Source organism: Nematolebias whitei, chromosome 1 (assembly GCF_014905685.2).
Source record: "Nematolebias whitei isolate Nwh7 chromosome 1, NemWhi1, whole genome shotgun sequence".
Taxonomy (NCBI): domain Eukaryota; kingdom Metazoa; phylum Chordata; class Actinopteri; order Cyprinodontiformes; family Rivulidae; genus Nematolebias; species Nematolebias whitei.
In genome coordinates this window covers 63,898,631-63,915,192 of record NC_056498.1, presented here as the reverse complement: position 1 = coordinate 63,915,192, position 16,562 = coordinate 63,898,631, and the positions used below count along the sequence as shown (strand labels likewise).

The window sequence follows — 16,562 nt, the reverse complement described above, 5'->3', positions numbered from 1 at the left end:
ATTTTTTAATGAACTCATTGGTGGACTGGACTGAAATTCACCTCACGGGCCACCAGTTGAATAGTCCTGTGTTAGAGCAACTCTCAACAACAAAGACACCTAATCTTGGTGCAATATCTTGAAAATTGACAGCCATATAGCTATTTTTTGGGGGGGGGGGGTTGGCTAAGTTTGATTAGCTTGTAAATTGCGTTGTCTCCCAAACTTAAAGAGTTGTAGATGTACGTCCAGTGACTACTTTCCGAGAGTTGCACTAAAATCTGTCCAGAGTTTCGTGAGATACTTTGCCAACGGTGTTTACTCTAAACAGGTAATGGCAACATTATGTGCAATATGTTAGCCCTCAAAATATGTGTTGGAGACCAGTCTCAGCTACTACCTCACCAAATTTTAGCTCAATACACGTAAAACTGACTCCGTTAGAACCATTGTTGTGTTTTTAGATGTCACCTGGCTGGGGCAGTTTTATTGAATGTGATTGTCTCCAAAAGTTAATCAGTTGTAGATATACAACCAGTGATTACTTTCTGCTCAGCGGTTCATCAGATATTGTGGCAACAGACAGCCATGGACAGAGACGTGGGCAAAACATTGTTGTCCGCCTTCACCTTATGGCAGCAGGCGATAAATTAATCAAGTATTTTGACAGATGGTTTGGGCGAACGCTAAAAGTTGCAACGTACTTCTTCAAATGGTTTAGTTTTCAGTAATTGCATAATGAACATCTTATAATCCTGTCCTAGAAGAAACAACTAATAAATGTACCTATCATAGGTTAATTGCTGGTAGAGAATAATAGTTAATTTAATTTTCTAAAGTTGATAAAGTAATCTCAGTCGTTCGATACTCTCCTTTTATTTGAGATAGTGCCTCAAGACAGAACAGTTCATCTCTGTTTGTTTTTCTGTTTTATCTGTTTATTCTATCAGCAAAATCAAAGTACTGGGACAAATACCAGGAGTAGTGGTAGCACGATGAAGGAAAGGCTAAGAAAATACCAGAAGAACGTCAGTCTGGGTGGAGAATGCCCTGATTGTTCTTCTTCTCTTGAGAACTCCCTTTAAACAGGGGTTATCAGGTGTTTACTGAGATCCAGGGAAAGCGCAAATAGTCAGGGTGGAGTGTGTTAAACTCCCTGAGCACTGAATGAACTGGTTAAGATGGCAGTTGCTGGAATGAAGGAAACGTGGGATGAGGTGAGCCAGAGCGCTGCCACATCATCGCTCAGCCACAGGCAGCACACTGGACACATTGTCCATCCGGTCCGTCCTCTCCCTACCGCCATTCCTTCCATGCTTCAATTCTCCTGTCTACAAGTCGTTAAAGACCCATTTATTCCAAGTTTGGCTGCCACTTTCTGCAACCTCTATGACTGTTCCATAATGTTAGCGTCAGGTACTTTTCATGGCAGAGGCATGTTATTTTTCCGTAGACAAAGATGCTCATCACTGGTATCCGTTCTGCTGTCTGAGTCTCTTCCCATCTCCTTCAGGATCTCGTTAGGTCTACCAACGTGGTGTACCAAGCCCACCATGTCAGCAGGTCTAAGAGAGGACAGGTCGTGGGCACCAGGGGGGGATTCAGGGGCTGTACCATCTGGCTCACAGGTACGTTAATCTGTAATCCAACATTTGGTCAATATTTGTATCACATGCTGTTCATTTGGTATCCTTGATAGCAAATAGTTGTACATATGGTCCCAGTAGTTCAACCAGCATTCATACTGGCAACACCTTATTGCCAATTAGTGGCACTTCATCCAACTAGTTAGAACAAAAGTTGTCTTGGCAGGCATTTTGCCCAACTAGTAGCCTAAAATACACTGGACTACCGAAGCAAACAATTTTTTTATCGCAGCAAATAATTAAAACTAGAAAATAACACACACACAGGTCCATATAAAAGAATAAAATACACAAAAAGTAGTGAAGAAAAGTATAGATAATGTACATTTCACTCTTTCATCTGTTCTAGAAGGAGTTGGAAGAAATAGGAACTTATTTAATCCAACCAACAGTTAACAACTGTCTTGTACAAGTTAATTAGTTAGCATTAAAACCTTTCCCCTTAGTTAACCCAGGTTATGCCTACTAGTCAACTAGTGACTGTCAAATGTGCCCACTAGTCGATCAGTGTGACCCAAAGATTTAATCAGTCGACTAGTGAGCATTCTGGGCACTACTAGTCTACTAGTAAGATCCAATTTAGTCACACTGGTTCAGTAGTGACTATTCCATTGGCTCCCTGTCAAATTCAGAATAGAATTCAAAATCTTACTTCTAACCTACAAAGCCCTCAACAACCTAGCTCCATCTTATATTACAGATCTTATTGTTCCATATCTTCCTAACAGAGCACTTTGCGCTCAGACTGCAGGCTTACTTGCGGTTCCTAGAGTTTCCAAAAGCAGAATGGGAGGAAGATCTTTCAGTTATCGAGCTCCTCTCTTCTGGAACCAACTTCCAGTTTCTGTCCGTGAGGCTGACACATTGTCCAGTTTAAAGACTGGACTTAAGACGTTCGTTTTTGATAAATCTTATAGTTAAGGTTGGCTTGTTATGCTGCCTTAGGCTTAAACTACTGGAGGACAAATTGACCTCATTTCCTTAAATAATTTGTTAAAATTTAATAATTTTCATTTGATGCTATTTATGTCTTTACATGCAATTCTCGACCTGCCATTGTGTATCTGTTCCTCCTTCCTTTTCCTCTCACACCCCACCTGTCGAAGACCTTAGTCTGGTTCTGCTAGAGGTTTCTTCTTCATGAGGGAGTTTTTCCTTTCCACTGTTGCATTTAAGCTTGTTCAAGATGAGAGTCTGCGATGACGTTAAACTCAAAGCAGTCTGCTCCTCAGATAAATACTGTTATTAACTTACTTTTTATGTATATGAATGTTTCAGTGCCCTGAGAAGTCTTCTATTGTGACTTGGTGCTATATAAATAAACTGAATTTAATTGAATTTTGGGCTAATTGTTGACTAGTTGACATTTGTTGACTGCTCTTGTTTGCTGGTGAAGATTCTCAGTCATCCAGGACATGATGAATTCAAAAAGCATTCAATACAAAAACAACTGGACTTTATTTGTAACAGAAGACGTCTTTATGGACTTCCAAAAATACACAAAGAAGGAACACCACTCAGACCCATCGTCAGCAGCATGAACTCAGTGACACAATATTGCTAAACATCTGGCTGGTATTTTAGCTCCTCTTGTTGGAAACACACCTCATCACATAAAGAACTCCATTGATTTTGCTAACAAAGTTCAACACTTGAAACTAACCCCAGGAGAAACCTTTGTATCGCATGATGTGACTTCTCTTTTCACATGCATACCCATCTCTGAAGTAGTAGAAACCATCAGAAAACAACTTCTACAAGACAAGGACTTAATCAACAGGACCAACTTCACCCCAGACCAAATCTGCACCCTGTTGGATCTCTGCCTCTCCACCACTTATTTCAAGTTCAGTGACAGTTTTTACAGACAGAAGCACGGCTGTACGAACGCGTCCCCACGAAGACAGAAGGGAAGGAAAAGGAACAGAAACACATTCAAGAAGCTCTCCAAACATGTGGATATCCTAACTGGGCTTTTGTCAAGTCAGTCAGGAAATCTACAAAACACACTAATAAACAGAAAAAGGAGAACAACAGACGTAAAAACATTGTCATCCCTTATGTTGCTGGAGTATCAGAGAAATTCAGAAGGATCTTCAACAAACACAAGATCCCAGTACATTTCAAATCCAGCAGGACTCTCAGACAGAGGCTGGTCCACCCTAAGGACAAGACACCCATACACAACCAGAGTGGTGTAGTGTATGCGGTCCAGTGCAGCGAGGACTGTCCTGACCTCTACATTGGAGAAACTAAACAGCCTCTTCACAAACGCATGGCTCAACACAGGAGATCCAGCTCTTCAGGACAAGATTCAGTTGTTCACCTCCACCTCACAGATAAGGGACACTCTTTTGAGGACCAAAATGTGCACATTTTGGACCGAGAACACAGATGGTTTGAGAGGGGGGTGAAGGAAGCAATTTATGTAAAAAGGGAAAAGCTGTTTCTTAACAGAGGAGGAGACCTCAGATTTCCACTTTCAAAAACATATAATGCAATTTTAAGACTGATTTCCAGCCAGTTTTCACACTTGATGGGAACAGAGGGGCCTCGTCTGTGAATTAGATGAACAAAGACCTACTGTTAAGGTGTTTAGGTGTGAACAGCCAATCTACATATGTGTGTGTGTGTCTTATCTCACTCAGCCTTATAACCTGAATCCCTTACTCACTGCTCTTTGATTTGAGAAAGCTCCTCGGATGAGGAGCGAAACGTCTTCTGTTACAAATAAAGTCCAGTTGTTTTTGTATTGAACACTTTTTGAACTGCTCTTGTTTGTTAGTAAAGACAAAAACACATCAACTACTGAGCATTTTAATGTTTAATAGTTAATGTGTAAGGGCTTTTTTTGCCCATTGGTCACTTGTAAGACACGATTTTTGACTAGTTTGCTCCTGTGGTTCCACTAGTGTGTTGAAATGCCAACAAGTTGGTACTTTGGCGCTGCTAGTGTGGCAAAATGGCTGACACGTATGGCCTCTGCTCCAACTTGGTGGGTAAAGTGCCACTAGTTGGCAAAAATATAATTTTTGTTGAATTTGTGTGCACCCAAAATGTGCAACTAGTGCATTGTAATCGCAAGCTAGTCGGCAAAGAAGACCCTTGAGATCAAGGATATTGAATAAATACACAAACAGCTTTCCGTATTTTTGTCTAATGCTTCATTATACAAAGCTTGATGTGATATCCTGTAAATTATACCCGCTAGGTTTGTCTGGTGCTGGGAAGACCACCATCAGTTTTGCCCTGGAAGAGTATCTCGTGTCCCACAGGATCCCCTGCTACTCACTGGACGGAGACAACATTCGCCATGGCCTGAACAAGAATCTGGGCTTTTCTGATCACGATCGCGAAGAGAACATCCGACGTGTCGCTGAAGTAGCTAAGCTTTTCGCAGACGCTGGCCTTGTTTGCATCACCAGTTTCATCTCTCCCTTTGACCAGGTCAGAAAATGTCTTCCATAACCATTACGGGATTGTGCGTCCCGTGTAACATTGGCAAGTTTGATAAAAGATTTTTGGGATTCGTTTCGCAGGATCGTGCTGAGGCGAGGAAGATCCACGAGAGTGCCGGGCTGCAGTTTCTTGAAGTGTTCGTCCATGCCTCTCTTGAAGTGTGTGAGAGCAGGGACGTGAAAGGACTGTACAAGAAGGCCCGCGCCGGAGAGATTAAAGGTAACCACTTCATCATACGAGTAATCCCAAACCCTTTGTGCAAGCCCATTGTAGCTGTTGTGTTATGTTTACCCCTTCATCTCGTTCAAGTGTCTTTGAGTGGTTCGATTTATTTTTGCCAGGTTTTACTGGGATTGACTCGCAGTACGAGCGCCCCGAGGCACCGGAGCTCGTTCTGAAAACCGGAGAGCTCTCAGTGAACGAGTGTATCCACCAGCTGCTGGAGCTTCTCAGAGACCAGGTGTGTGGGAACCGTCAAGGTTCTTCTTCTTTGCTAGTGTTAATGTTAAAGCCAATGTTAGCCTTAAAGTGTGACGTGACTTTGAGGGCCACTTTGTAGCTAATGTAAATGTCAAATGCAAACACCAATTTGTCTGTCAGTAAATAGAAGAACAACAGATATCCCTGTTTAAACAAGCCCTTAATGGATTTCACAAAGCAAGTTCAATATAATCAAGGAGCGGCTGCTACCTTATATCTGACTTCCTAAAACGCAAATAATCAGAGAGATAGTGTGATACTCATAACTGACTTTATGAATCACAGAAGCTCAACTAAAGAAGTTGAGCTGAAATGGGAGAAATTTGCGATGTCCAACCTGAGGTGGAGTGGATCATGGTGATCATTAGACGAGCACAAATCAGAGGATGGAGTGGGAACGGATTCAGTTTATTCAAACACTGCGTGTGAATTCTATATGAGGTGCAGCTCCTGTATGTTGGGACAAAGACTGGTTTGACCAACAACAGTCCATTCTTTGACTGTTATATAAAACATGTTCAACTAAAGGTCCAAAGACTGGAGTTTCATTGTAAGATGCACTCAAGTTGGCTCGGTGACACATGAAAAAAGAATATATAAGGGTTTTTTTCTTGAAAAATTAATTAAAATGGGGGTTATTTAGTGTAAATATCCACAGGAGCAGCAGATTTGTTAGATAACACTGGAGATCACATTACAGGCCCTGCTCATATTACAGCACATGTATTCAACCAAGTCAAACTGAGGGAAAACAGGCGGAAATCGCACAATTCAAATGCGTTATTGAATTTTAATAACCGCCACTGTTTCTGCTGGGGCTTTGCTGGAGGACAGGTTACTGATAATGTTCATATTTACACGAGTAAGATTTTCACGGGGCGTATCTTGACGGTAGCAAGTGACGCGACAAAAGAAATTGCTGTGGCAACATGACGAATGTTTTTTTTTTTCCGGTTCCTGTACGATGCTTATCGCTGCGGGGGAATCTTGGCGCACGGAGCGTGACTGGCACAATGCCACGCTGAGTTGAATGGCTTACTGTGAACGTATTGAACAGATTTGCAAGCGGCTACAAAGAGATTTGCACATCAACGATTCTTAACGTAGCTCAGGAACGAAATGGAAGATAGTTGAAAGTTCACTGTTCACTAGTTGTATTTGGGATTGAAAACCAAGAAGTCAAACACTGATTTTAGATGTTTTTTTTTGTGTGGATAAAGTACACCAAGATGAAAGGGCATTTTACCAGCAGAGACTTGGGTACATTTATCAATGTGCACAGAGACACATAAGCTCAGGACGTATCAAATGCTACAGGCACCTCTGCATTAATCTCAGGTGGTTTCTTTTGACTGGAAATACCAGTTTTTCCAGCTAGTGATCCCCCCCCCCCAACCCACCCACAAACAATCTGGTCACAATCCTTACACCTCCAGCTACATTAAATCAAACATGCATATTAATTATACTGTAAGTCAAGGCTTCTCAAATGTTTTGTGTTCAAGGACCCCTTAGAGGGGAGAAAAAAGTTTCAGGGACCCCCCCCCCCCCCCCCCAACCCTCATGTTTATTAAATAATTCAATTTGTCTCTGTAATGCAATTTGTGTAACATGAATACTTAATACCTGTTCTTTAATAGTGTTAATACAATTTTTATACTTTTAAACATGGGGTATTTTTCATTTAAGACACACTTAAATAACAACATTTTAAATTTCAACTTCAAAATTACAGTTTTGAGAAAATTAACAGAATCAAAAACCACTTTAAAACTTTACCTATTCACATAATGAACATAATAAATGTATTGCCACTTCATCACGTTATTACAGTAAACTCTTTACATAAACACAAACGTTCATTCTCAATAATTCAGGTAAAAATCCAACAATGTTCAGTCAGCTCATCTGGACAAGTTTGTTTTATTTATTTATTTATTTATTTTTTTGCTGAGATGTTTCGTCCTTCATTCGTTCTTTAATCTAAGGAGCCACCAAACAAAACTGATTCCCACAAACAACATACTCCATAGTGGGGAAAAAAAGCAGTTTGCTCGTGCTAAGATGCTTCCGGGGCCCGCCCTCTTCTCCATCATCTCCTCTGAGGCAGTCATGCCAAAGTGGTTCAAAACACCAAAGTTCATGCGCGATAATCCAGATAAAAAATCCAACAATGGTCAGTCAGCTCATCTGGACGGTCTTTTACATAAAACAACAGAATCATAACAGCAGTAGTCGTACCAAGTAACAGGGCTTCATTTGTAAACTGATCAATGCCAGAACGCAAATAGCAGGCAGCGGGGGTCCTCCCCCAGAAAATTTTGAATAAAGTACATGTGATCTCCTGCATTTTGTTGTATTTTAACGGGTTGTTAAACATCTACGTGCTTGTTAAAAAAAATTATTATTTTTTTGCCGACCCACAAGCACCGGCTCGTGGACCCAGAACCACTACAGTAAGGGACTCAAAATACATCCATTAAAAGCTATTATCGCTTGAACTTCATACATTTTAGGAGAATTCTTGGTATTATCAGCAGGAAATCTTACGAGGAGCCAAAATGGAAAGTATAAGGAGGAATAATGCAACGGCACATATTTTTGAGAATCGAAAGGGAAAGAGTTTAGAGCTCAAAGTAATCAAGACGTAAACTATCAAGTGTTGAAAACCCCAATTTAAAGTCCAGAGTACGAGTAAAGAAGCAGTGATTTGTACAGACGCAGTCCTTCAGGTGTAAGAAACACCATAACTTCCTTGTTTGAGTTTTGTGATATCTTCAAACCATAAATTCTGAGGAAGCCTTACAGCATGAGTCCTTAGTGAAATAAAGATTATTTAAAAAGAAATAAAGCCTTGATTTGAGGTTTTCTGAACTGTTTGGAGCCACACACCCCTCGCTCTGCTGGACACTGTCCAGGATCAGCTGAAAGCTAACAAAAGTCTGAAGGAGAGAAAAGAAGACAGGAAGTTCCATGACTTCTGTTTGGCGTCTCACAAGTCATTTCCTTCCTCAAAAAAAAAAGCTCCTCTGCTGTTCTCAAGAATGTAGACTTGATGATTTAAAGATAAGACTGCTGCAAATACACAAAATGATTATCTTAATGCTCACTGCCTTCGGTATTTGTTCGTGGAACCTCCCTCACGTTTTCAACTTGTTTGGAATGATAACTAACAAATGTTTCTATGCATAGGGATGACTTTTTTTTTTTTTCTTCTTACTTTCGTTCTCCGTGTGTTAAATGCAGAACATCGTGCCGGGCGAGATCCTGGAGGAGGTGATCGAGCTCTTTGTTCCGGAGAACAAGCTAAATCTTGCTGTGACCGATTCAAACACTCTGCCCACCATCAGCATCACCGAGGTAATTCGCCTAAAACGGCCTTGAGTGTGACGTTTTAATAAAAACTCGGAGGGAAGTCCAAGTTCCAGTGTGTCGCTGATTAAGAGAACGACTCCGTAGTTGCAGGAACGCTCGGCTCTGTCTCAGACTGCATCTCTAGAGAGATTTCGGAGAATGTCCAGGACTTCTTCCACAGTTGGTGTTCACAAATGTACTTCGCAGCCGGAGATGTGTTCTCACAGCGTGACTCGTGAGGGAGGAGCGGGGAGGGGGAGAGCATCTGTGTAGCATGCACACGAGGCAGGACGGGATGGAGAGAAGCTGTGTCTCTTCAGCAGAACGTCAAGAACAGCTCCTCGGTTTTCTGCAGCCGCGACACGACCTGCTTGAACTGTGGAGTTGTAGAAAGTTCTTGAAGTGGAAGGAAGCGTGTCTTTTTTTGTCTTTTAACGTTTTCTTCTCTCTCTGTTCTCAGTTGGATCTTCAGTGGGTGCAGGTTTTGGCCGAGGGCTGGGCCAGTCCTCTAAAGGGCTTCATGAGGGAAAGGGAGTTCCTTCAGGTCCTGCACTTTGGCAACCTGCTGGACGGTGAGAAACAAACACACTTTCACGGGACTTTTCAACTAAACTGCTCAGGGGGGCACAGTTACTGAAAGCCAAGAGCTCAGGGGCCGGACATCCTGCAGTTATTATTAAGCAAGTTTGTTTTACGGTTTAAAATCTACGGTAGTTTAATTTAAAAAAATGAACCCATTTGTGGGCCGAACTGAGCTCAACCGTGGGCCTGGTTTGGCCCCCGGGCCGCCACTTGAATAGCCCTGCACTTTCATCATCTGTTGTGTGAACGCTGATTTTTTTTTGCTTCCTGGTTTATAGATTTTACCAACATTTCTTTTGTTTGTTTGTAAATTTAACTTTTTCTACATACTTTGTGTGATTTTAGTATATTTTGTATATTTCAGCTCATTCAGGAGATGGATGCAATGACTTTTCTTTTTTATTTGTACCTCTTAAACTTTTGAACATAATTTAACTTCAATTACAAATATTTTCCCTATAGAAATACACGATCTCTTGAGTTCCATCAAGAACATTGCTCTTTTTGAAATCTGCTTCAACATCGCTACTCTATTTTTGTTGTCTTATGCTACTTCTAGTTTTTAGTGACCGTTCTGCTTCTTTTATATTTAGGTAACCTTTTGCAAAATTTAGCTTTTAGCTACTATTTTTGTGTGTAACTGGGACCTTGAGTGCACAGTTTCATTCCACCTTGTGTACCACATGTGATGCGAATGACAATAAAAAAAACCTTGAACCTATTCTGCTACTTCAGCTTCTAAATAGTTTTTGATACTTTTAGCTACCCTTATGCTACTTTCAGTTTTTAGGCACCACTCTGCTTCTTTTAGCTTTTAGGTAATCCTTTGCTAATTTTAGCTTTTAGCAACTGTTCTTCTACTTCAGCTTATAAATAGCTTTTTAATACTTTTAGCTAATCTTATGCTACTTTTAGTTTTTAGCTACCATTCTGCTTCTTTTAGCTTTTAGGTAACCCTTTGCTAAATGTAGCTTTTAGCTACTGTTTTGCTACTTCAGCTTTTAAATAGCTTTTTAATACTTTTAGCTAGCCTTATGCTACTTTTAGTTTTTAGCCACTATTCTATCAGGTCTCTCTTGTAAATGAGTTCTCGAGGCTCAATGGGATTTACCTATCTAAATAAAGGTTGAATGAATGAATTCTACTTCTTTTAGCTTTTAAGTAACCCTTTGCTAAATTTAGCTGTTAGTTACTGTTCTGCTACTTCAGCTTCTACCTAGCCTTTTGATACTTTTAGCTTGGATTTTACTACTTTAGCTAGCGTTTTGCTTCTTTTGGCTTTAATCACTTAGTTTCAGCTTCCTCAGCAAAGTCATTCAGCAGTCACGCTGCCTTTTCACAGAACATGTTTCTCGTTCACTTTAACCTTTAATGTTGGACTGCACTGGTTTTCTGAGTGTTTTTAATTTTTATTTTTCTGTCAGGCGGGGCCATCAACATGTCCGTTCCCATCGTGCTGCCTGTGAGCACTGAGGTCAAGCAGGAGCTGGACGGCTGCGCAGCTGTAGCTCTGGAGTATCAGGGTTCCCGTGTGGCTATTCTCAGAAAACCCGAGTTCTACCCCCATCGGAAAGAAGAGCGCTGTGCCCGACAGTGGGGCACCACCTGCCCTCAACACCCGTACATAAAGGTCCACCGCACACACATCACATCAAAAACCTCCATCGTTTGTTCTCTTTTCCCTGGCAGACTGATGCATTTAAACACTAAATGATCAATTCTGTTTTCTTGTCTTGTGCAGATGGTTATGGAAGGAGGTGACTGGCTGGTTGGTGGTGAGCTGGAGGTGCTGGAGCGGATCAAATGGAATGATGGACTGGACCAGTACCGCTTTACTCCTAAGGAGCTCCAGCAGAAGTTCGAAGACATGGGAGCAGGTGAGAAACTAGTGGAGAAAACAGAATGTCACTTTGAAATGGTGACAGTTTATAAGTATGTAGTTAAACTATGTACTCATATGTCTCCATGTTTGTTTGTTCTCCTTCACTTTAATGCTGTCTGTCTTTAAAAACTTGTTGGATTAGGTTTAAACATCCAAAGTACCGGATTATGGTTGGTAAAGCACCTTAGCTTGTCTTCAAAACACTTTTTAAAATACGAGAAGCATTTCGTTGGAGCTAAGAGACAAGTCTTTATCAGAAATGGCACATTAAAAGTAGGCCTGTCACGATAATAAATTTTGCTGTGCGATTACTTGTCAGAAATTATTGCAATAACGATAATGTAGTTTGAAAATTGACAATAATTAGTAATTATTGTCAAATTTGAAAAGAAATGTTGGTTAATTTTATTTTGAGTGTAGTACATTTATTGACCCCCAGGTGGCAGTATAAGACTGTTTGAACCGAAGGATGGATGGTGAGGGAGCGAGCAGCATGTCTCTTTAAGAAAAATGGGAGGGAGGCCCCTTGACGTGACACGGGCTGTCTCTCCTTCCTTTTGTTCCGGTTCTCAAAATGGCGGACGCTCGGTGTGGTTTCAGCTCTTTAGCATAGCATTTTTCACACAAAGCTTTTAATAAAAAAACAGTAAACATGTTCTCAGCTTATTTTTGCAGAGAAAAACAACTTTTTACATGAAGGCACGGGACGCAACCGTGAATTTTGGAGCTGAGGATTTTTCCCAAGTAGCTTAGCTTGTAGCTTAGCTTCTCAGCTTAGCTGCTTTTAACGATCCAAAAACACGATTTTGGACGGTTAAGATGGATTTTAAAGAGAAAAGAGAAAGGGAGGGGTCAGTGAAGAGCATCCAGTGTCTTCAGTAGAAAGAGAGAGAAATGAAGAAACGATAAAGCCGATAAATGAAAATGAGGTCGATAATTTTCATTTATCATGCGAGTAATTGATTTATTGATTATCGTGACAGGCCTAATTAAAAGTGCAGGATATGAACATTTAATGTGATTACTTCAAATGTCATTAAGATAGCTGTGTCAGTAACAAAGGATGTACTGTTTTTATTTACTGTACCTCAAATGAAAAATATATATACAGTGAACACACAAAGTTGTACTGTATGTTAAGTACCGGTAATACATTTTGTCTTTCAGGAAAAACAAAAAAAGAAATAAAAGCTTAACTAAGGACCAGATCACAAGTGCTATGGTAAATTTGTGGATGCACGAAGGTTTTGTTTTCCTCATGTGTGGAGTTATTCAGTAAATAAGTGTTATCAGCTGATGTTACTTATTCACTTCGACGTTGCTGCTGTGCTCACATTTGTTTAATTTATTCCTCTTTTTTTTTTATATGTGTAATGAAAAAGCAGTGTGTGTTTTGGACAGTTTTAGTTTCTGGTGCATGTTGACTTGGATTTTGCTGTTCTGTATTTTGTCCCATCTCCCCAAAAACTTGTTTCCAACCCAACCAGACAGAACCAAATGTCTCCCACCTAGCTTTATAAAACACTTAGTTTTTATTGACCAAACTCAGATTTGTCTATAGCACAGAAGCTGCTGTTTTGTGCTAACTTGAGTCAGAGAAAACCACAGCATTTAAAGAACAAACTGTTGCTTTGATTGTGGTTGTTTTTTTTTAACATGAAGCCATATTTTCGCCCATTATTCTTAAACGCATTGGTTGTTTTTGAGTTTTCAAAGGATTTGTTAACAGTAAGATAAATTCACACTAACCACACAAAGTTGTAGTTGCACATTTCTAATAAAACTCCACGTGCAGTTTAAAGTGCACGCTGTGCCTGTTGGCTGTCGTTTATCAGAATGAACTGACTCAGAACCAGCTGCTGTCATTCTGTTAGCGGTCCCTGCTCATGTGTGAACTTTGTGCTTCTCCCTAGACGCTGTGTTCGCGTTCCAGCTGCGTAACCCGGTCCACAACGGCCACGCCCTCCTCATGCAGGACACCAAGCGGCGTCTGCTGGAGCGGGGATACAAGAACCCGGTCCTCCTCCTACACCCGCTCGGAGGCTGGACCAAAGATGACGACGTGCCCCTGCAGTGGAGGATGAGGCAGCACGCTGCCGTCCTGGAGGAGGGCGTCCTGGACCCGGCCAACACCATCGTCGCCATCTTCCCCTCACCTATGATGTACGCCGGCCCCACTGAGGTAACGAGTCACTTGGAGGACACTGCTGGGTGAGAGGAACCGCACGTGACTGAAAATCTTTGTCTTTCAGGTCCAGTGGCATTGCAGAGCGAGAATGATCGCCGGAGCTAACTTCTACATCGTCGGCCGCGACCCGGCAGGCATGCCTCATCCTGAAACGAAGCAGGACTTGTACGATGCCACCCATGGAGGGAAAGTCCTCACCATGGCCCCCGGCCTCACCTCGGTGGAGATCATTCCCTTCAGGGTCGCTGCCTACAACAAAACCAAGAAGGGTATGGACTTCTACAACCCAGAGCGGTGAGTGAAGAGTAAATTGTCTCAATCCGTAGTTGTTTTTTAACTAAAAACCTCTAACTTCTAATGTTCTATGCTGCAAATTCTTCCCTCTCTTAGTCAAGCTGAGTTTGAGTTCATCTCCGGAACCAAGATGAGGAACTTAGCTCGGAGCGGAGAGAACCCTCCCGACGGATTCATGGCCCTGAAGGCCTGGAAAGTCCTGGTCGAGTACTACTCCTCTGTTCAGAAGAACAACTGATAGACCTTCAGCTCAGCATGAAATGATAAAAGCTTTCTTAAAGGGGACAGATTTTACACGTGCTTCGATGGCGTGGGATGTTGGATTTCAACTGATGAAGTTCTGAAGAAGAAGACGCATTTATACATTTATATAAATGATTATTTTATAAAATATTTTATATTTTTAATGACACATTAACTTAAGCTTTGTATTTTAATAAATTAAATGCATCTTTATATTCTTTTTTTTTTAATATATATATCTGTTTCCAAGTTTTGGAGCACATCCCAAGAGAAGGAAATCCCTTTTAATTTTAACATGTGGACAAACACTCCTAGATTTCAGACTTGCAGCAACAATTATGTTCTTGTACGTCAAGTTATGTGTGTAACCTGAATGAAAATTACGTCATAGTTTTGTAACTGTAATGGTGCCTCCATGTTTTAGATATATGCTCGGTAAAATGTGTGGAAGTGCACTTCTCTGACATGTCCTTCTGAAATTGAGTGTATTTCTTGTTGGTGTTCGACTGAAACGTCCGAGACTTGTGTGGTGGTCTGAAGTGGGCCGGTGTATTCATGCAATGCAGCTTTAGAGACATAAATGCAGTAATAAAGAAAGAAATCTGCTGCTACGAATCATTGTGGACCTGTTTGATGACGGGACTGTGGGAATCATAAACAAGACACTTCGCTCTTGATATTGGCTGTGTGCTACTGATTGTGCAACTTTTTATTTTTTATTAAAGTACTCAAAGTACATCCTGTCACAGTGAGGAGAAAGGTCGACTGAACAGTGTCGCAACTAAAGGGTGCACCGTCAACAGCATAATGTCGCCACCTGGTGGTAAAGTCTGGTATTATAAATGCAAGAAACTACAAAATAAAAGCATGGTCAATTGAGTTTATTTAAAATAATTTTAAATAATATTCTAGTTATATAATGTTTAAACCCATAAACCAATGTATTTTGTTGTATTCTTGACATATTTAAATAGTCAGAATTTGAAAATTAAAGTAACATTTATTGTCTATTTGTAAGGAGGAAATTGTTTCCAACAAAGTTAAGTCAATTCAACTGGACACTTTCTTTTTTTTTTTTAGCTTTTGATACGTTTCATCCAAAGGACTTCATCAGTCCGAGGAGCCACATCAAACTCAGTCCACAAGCAGCCCACTCACATAGTGGACCAACCAGTTTGCTGGTGATAAGATGGTTTCTGGGGCCCGCCCTCTCCCCCGTCCACTCCTCTGAGGCAGCCACAGCCAAAGTGGTGCAAAACATCAAAGTTCATGCTCAATAATCCAGGTTAAAAAAACTAAGCAATGTTCAGTCAGGTCATCTTATCACCAGCAAACTGGTTGGTACACTATGTGAGTGTGTTGTTTGCAGACTGAGTTTGTTGTGGCTCCTCGGACTGACGAAGTCCTTTGGATGAAGGACAAAACGTTTCAACAAATAAAAAAAAGAAGAAAATGTTCTGATGAACTGATATAACTGTGTTGGATTTTTTACCTGGATTATTGAGCATGAACCTTGATACACTGTTATTTTTTTTTTTCTGTTTGGCTTTCCCTAACAGATCTTTAAAAGGGAATTTAGGAAAATTTTGCTTTAAAACACAATAAACAGGTGACTGACTGAACTTGGGAATGCTGAATAATTTTGCCGGCCATTAATCTGTCAATTAAGCTCATTGCTATGAGACAACTGTTCCTCCATGAGAAGATTGAACCTCTCTGCAAGATGCAGATTCCTAATTAGGATCAGATCATTTAATCTGCAATGTTCCAGGTAACCCATTTTACCTGTTCCAGGTAATCTGCTGAACCGTGCCATCGGTGCGTTGCAAAGTTTCCAAGTACAATATTCATTGTGTAATATTATCCCTTTATGATTGTTTTAGCTGAGCTTCACTAGTAACAGATGTGGACTAATGTACATGGGAGTCATATTTGCATCAATCCAAACTGCAAAGGCCTACATTATAAAGTCATAGTTTAGATTATGGGTCTTTGACGGGTTTTTTTACTCATTTTGTATGGTTTTAAAGATGTCCATCACTGTATGGTGACGTGATAACAGAATGCATGTAGTTTGGATTGAGTCCGATCACTAATCTGAGCATCTTCAGTCAAACTGTACATGTTTTTCTAAAATATTTCTCATTTTCAGCTACATTTTTATTGACTGCTTGATTTAAATTTTAGTACATGTCCAGATTATGGTGCTAAAATGAAACATAATCTGTTTTTCTTTCAGCTTGAACAACTTGTGAAAGTTTTTGCAATTATCAACCTTTTGCTTGAGATTATTTTATTCTTATTTTTACCATTTCAATTCAATTCAGTTTATTTATATGGCACCAAGTCACAACAAAAGTTGTCTCAGGGTACTGAACAGAAACATTCATATATATATATATACATGTATATATATATATATATATACATATATATATATATATATATATATATA

The 16,562-nt window shown here is 40.4% G+C and overlaps 2 protein-coding genes across 2 annotated transcripts in view; both read left to right on the top strand.

The window, feature by feature from the left end:
- Window positions 1-16,562, top strand: part of LOC119412970 (multiple inositol polyphosphate phosphatase 1) — a 129,293-nt gene that overhangs the window by 25,823 nt on the left and 86,908 nt on the right. The window lies entirely within an intron of this gene.
- On the top strand, window positions 1,493-14,413 carry LOC119412949 (bifunctional 3'-phosphoadenosine 5'-phosphosulfate synthase 2; the record flags this gene model as incomplete). Its single annotated transcript, XM_037679963.1, is given in 11 exon segments — window positions 1,493-1,607; window positions 4,837-5,072; window positions 5,165-5,303; window positions 5,426-5,544; window positions 8,811-8,924; window positions 9,379-9,490; window positions 10,925-11,130; window positions 11,242-11,377; window positions 13,296-13,564; window positions 13,635-13,864; window positions 13,961-14,413. Coding segments are annotated over 11 exon segments (1,818 nt in total), but the record flags the coding sequence as incomplete, so codon positions are not given.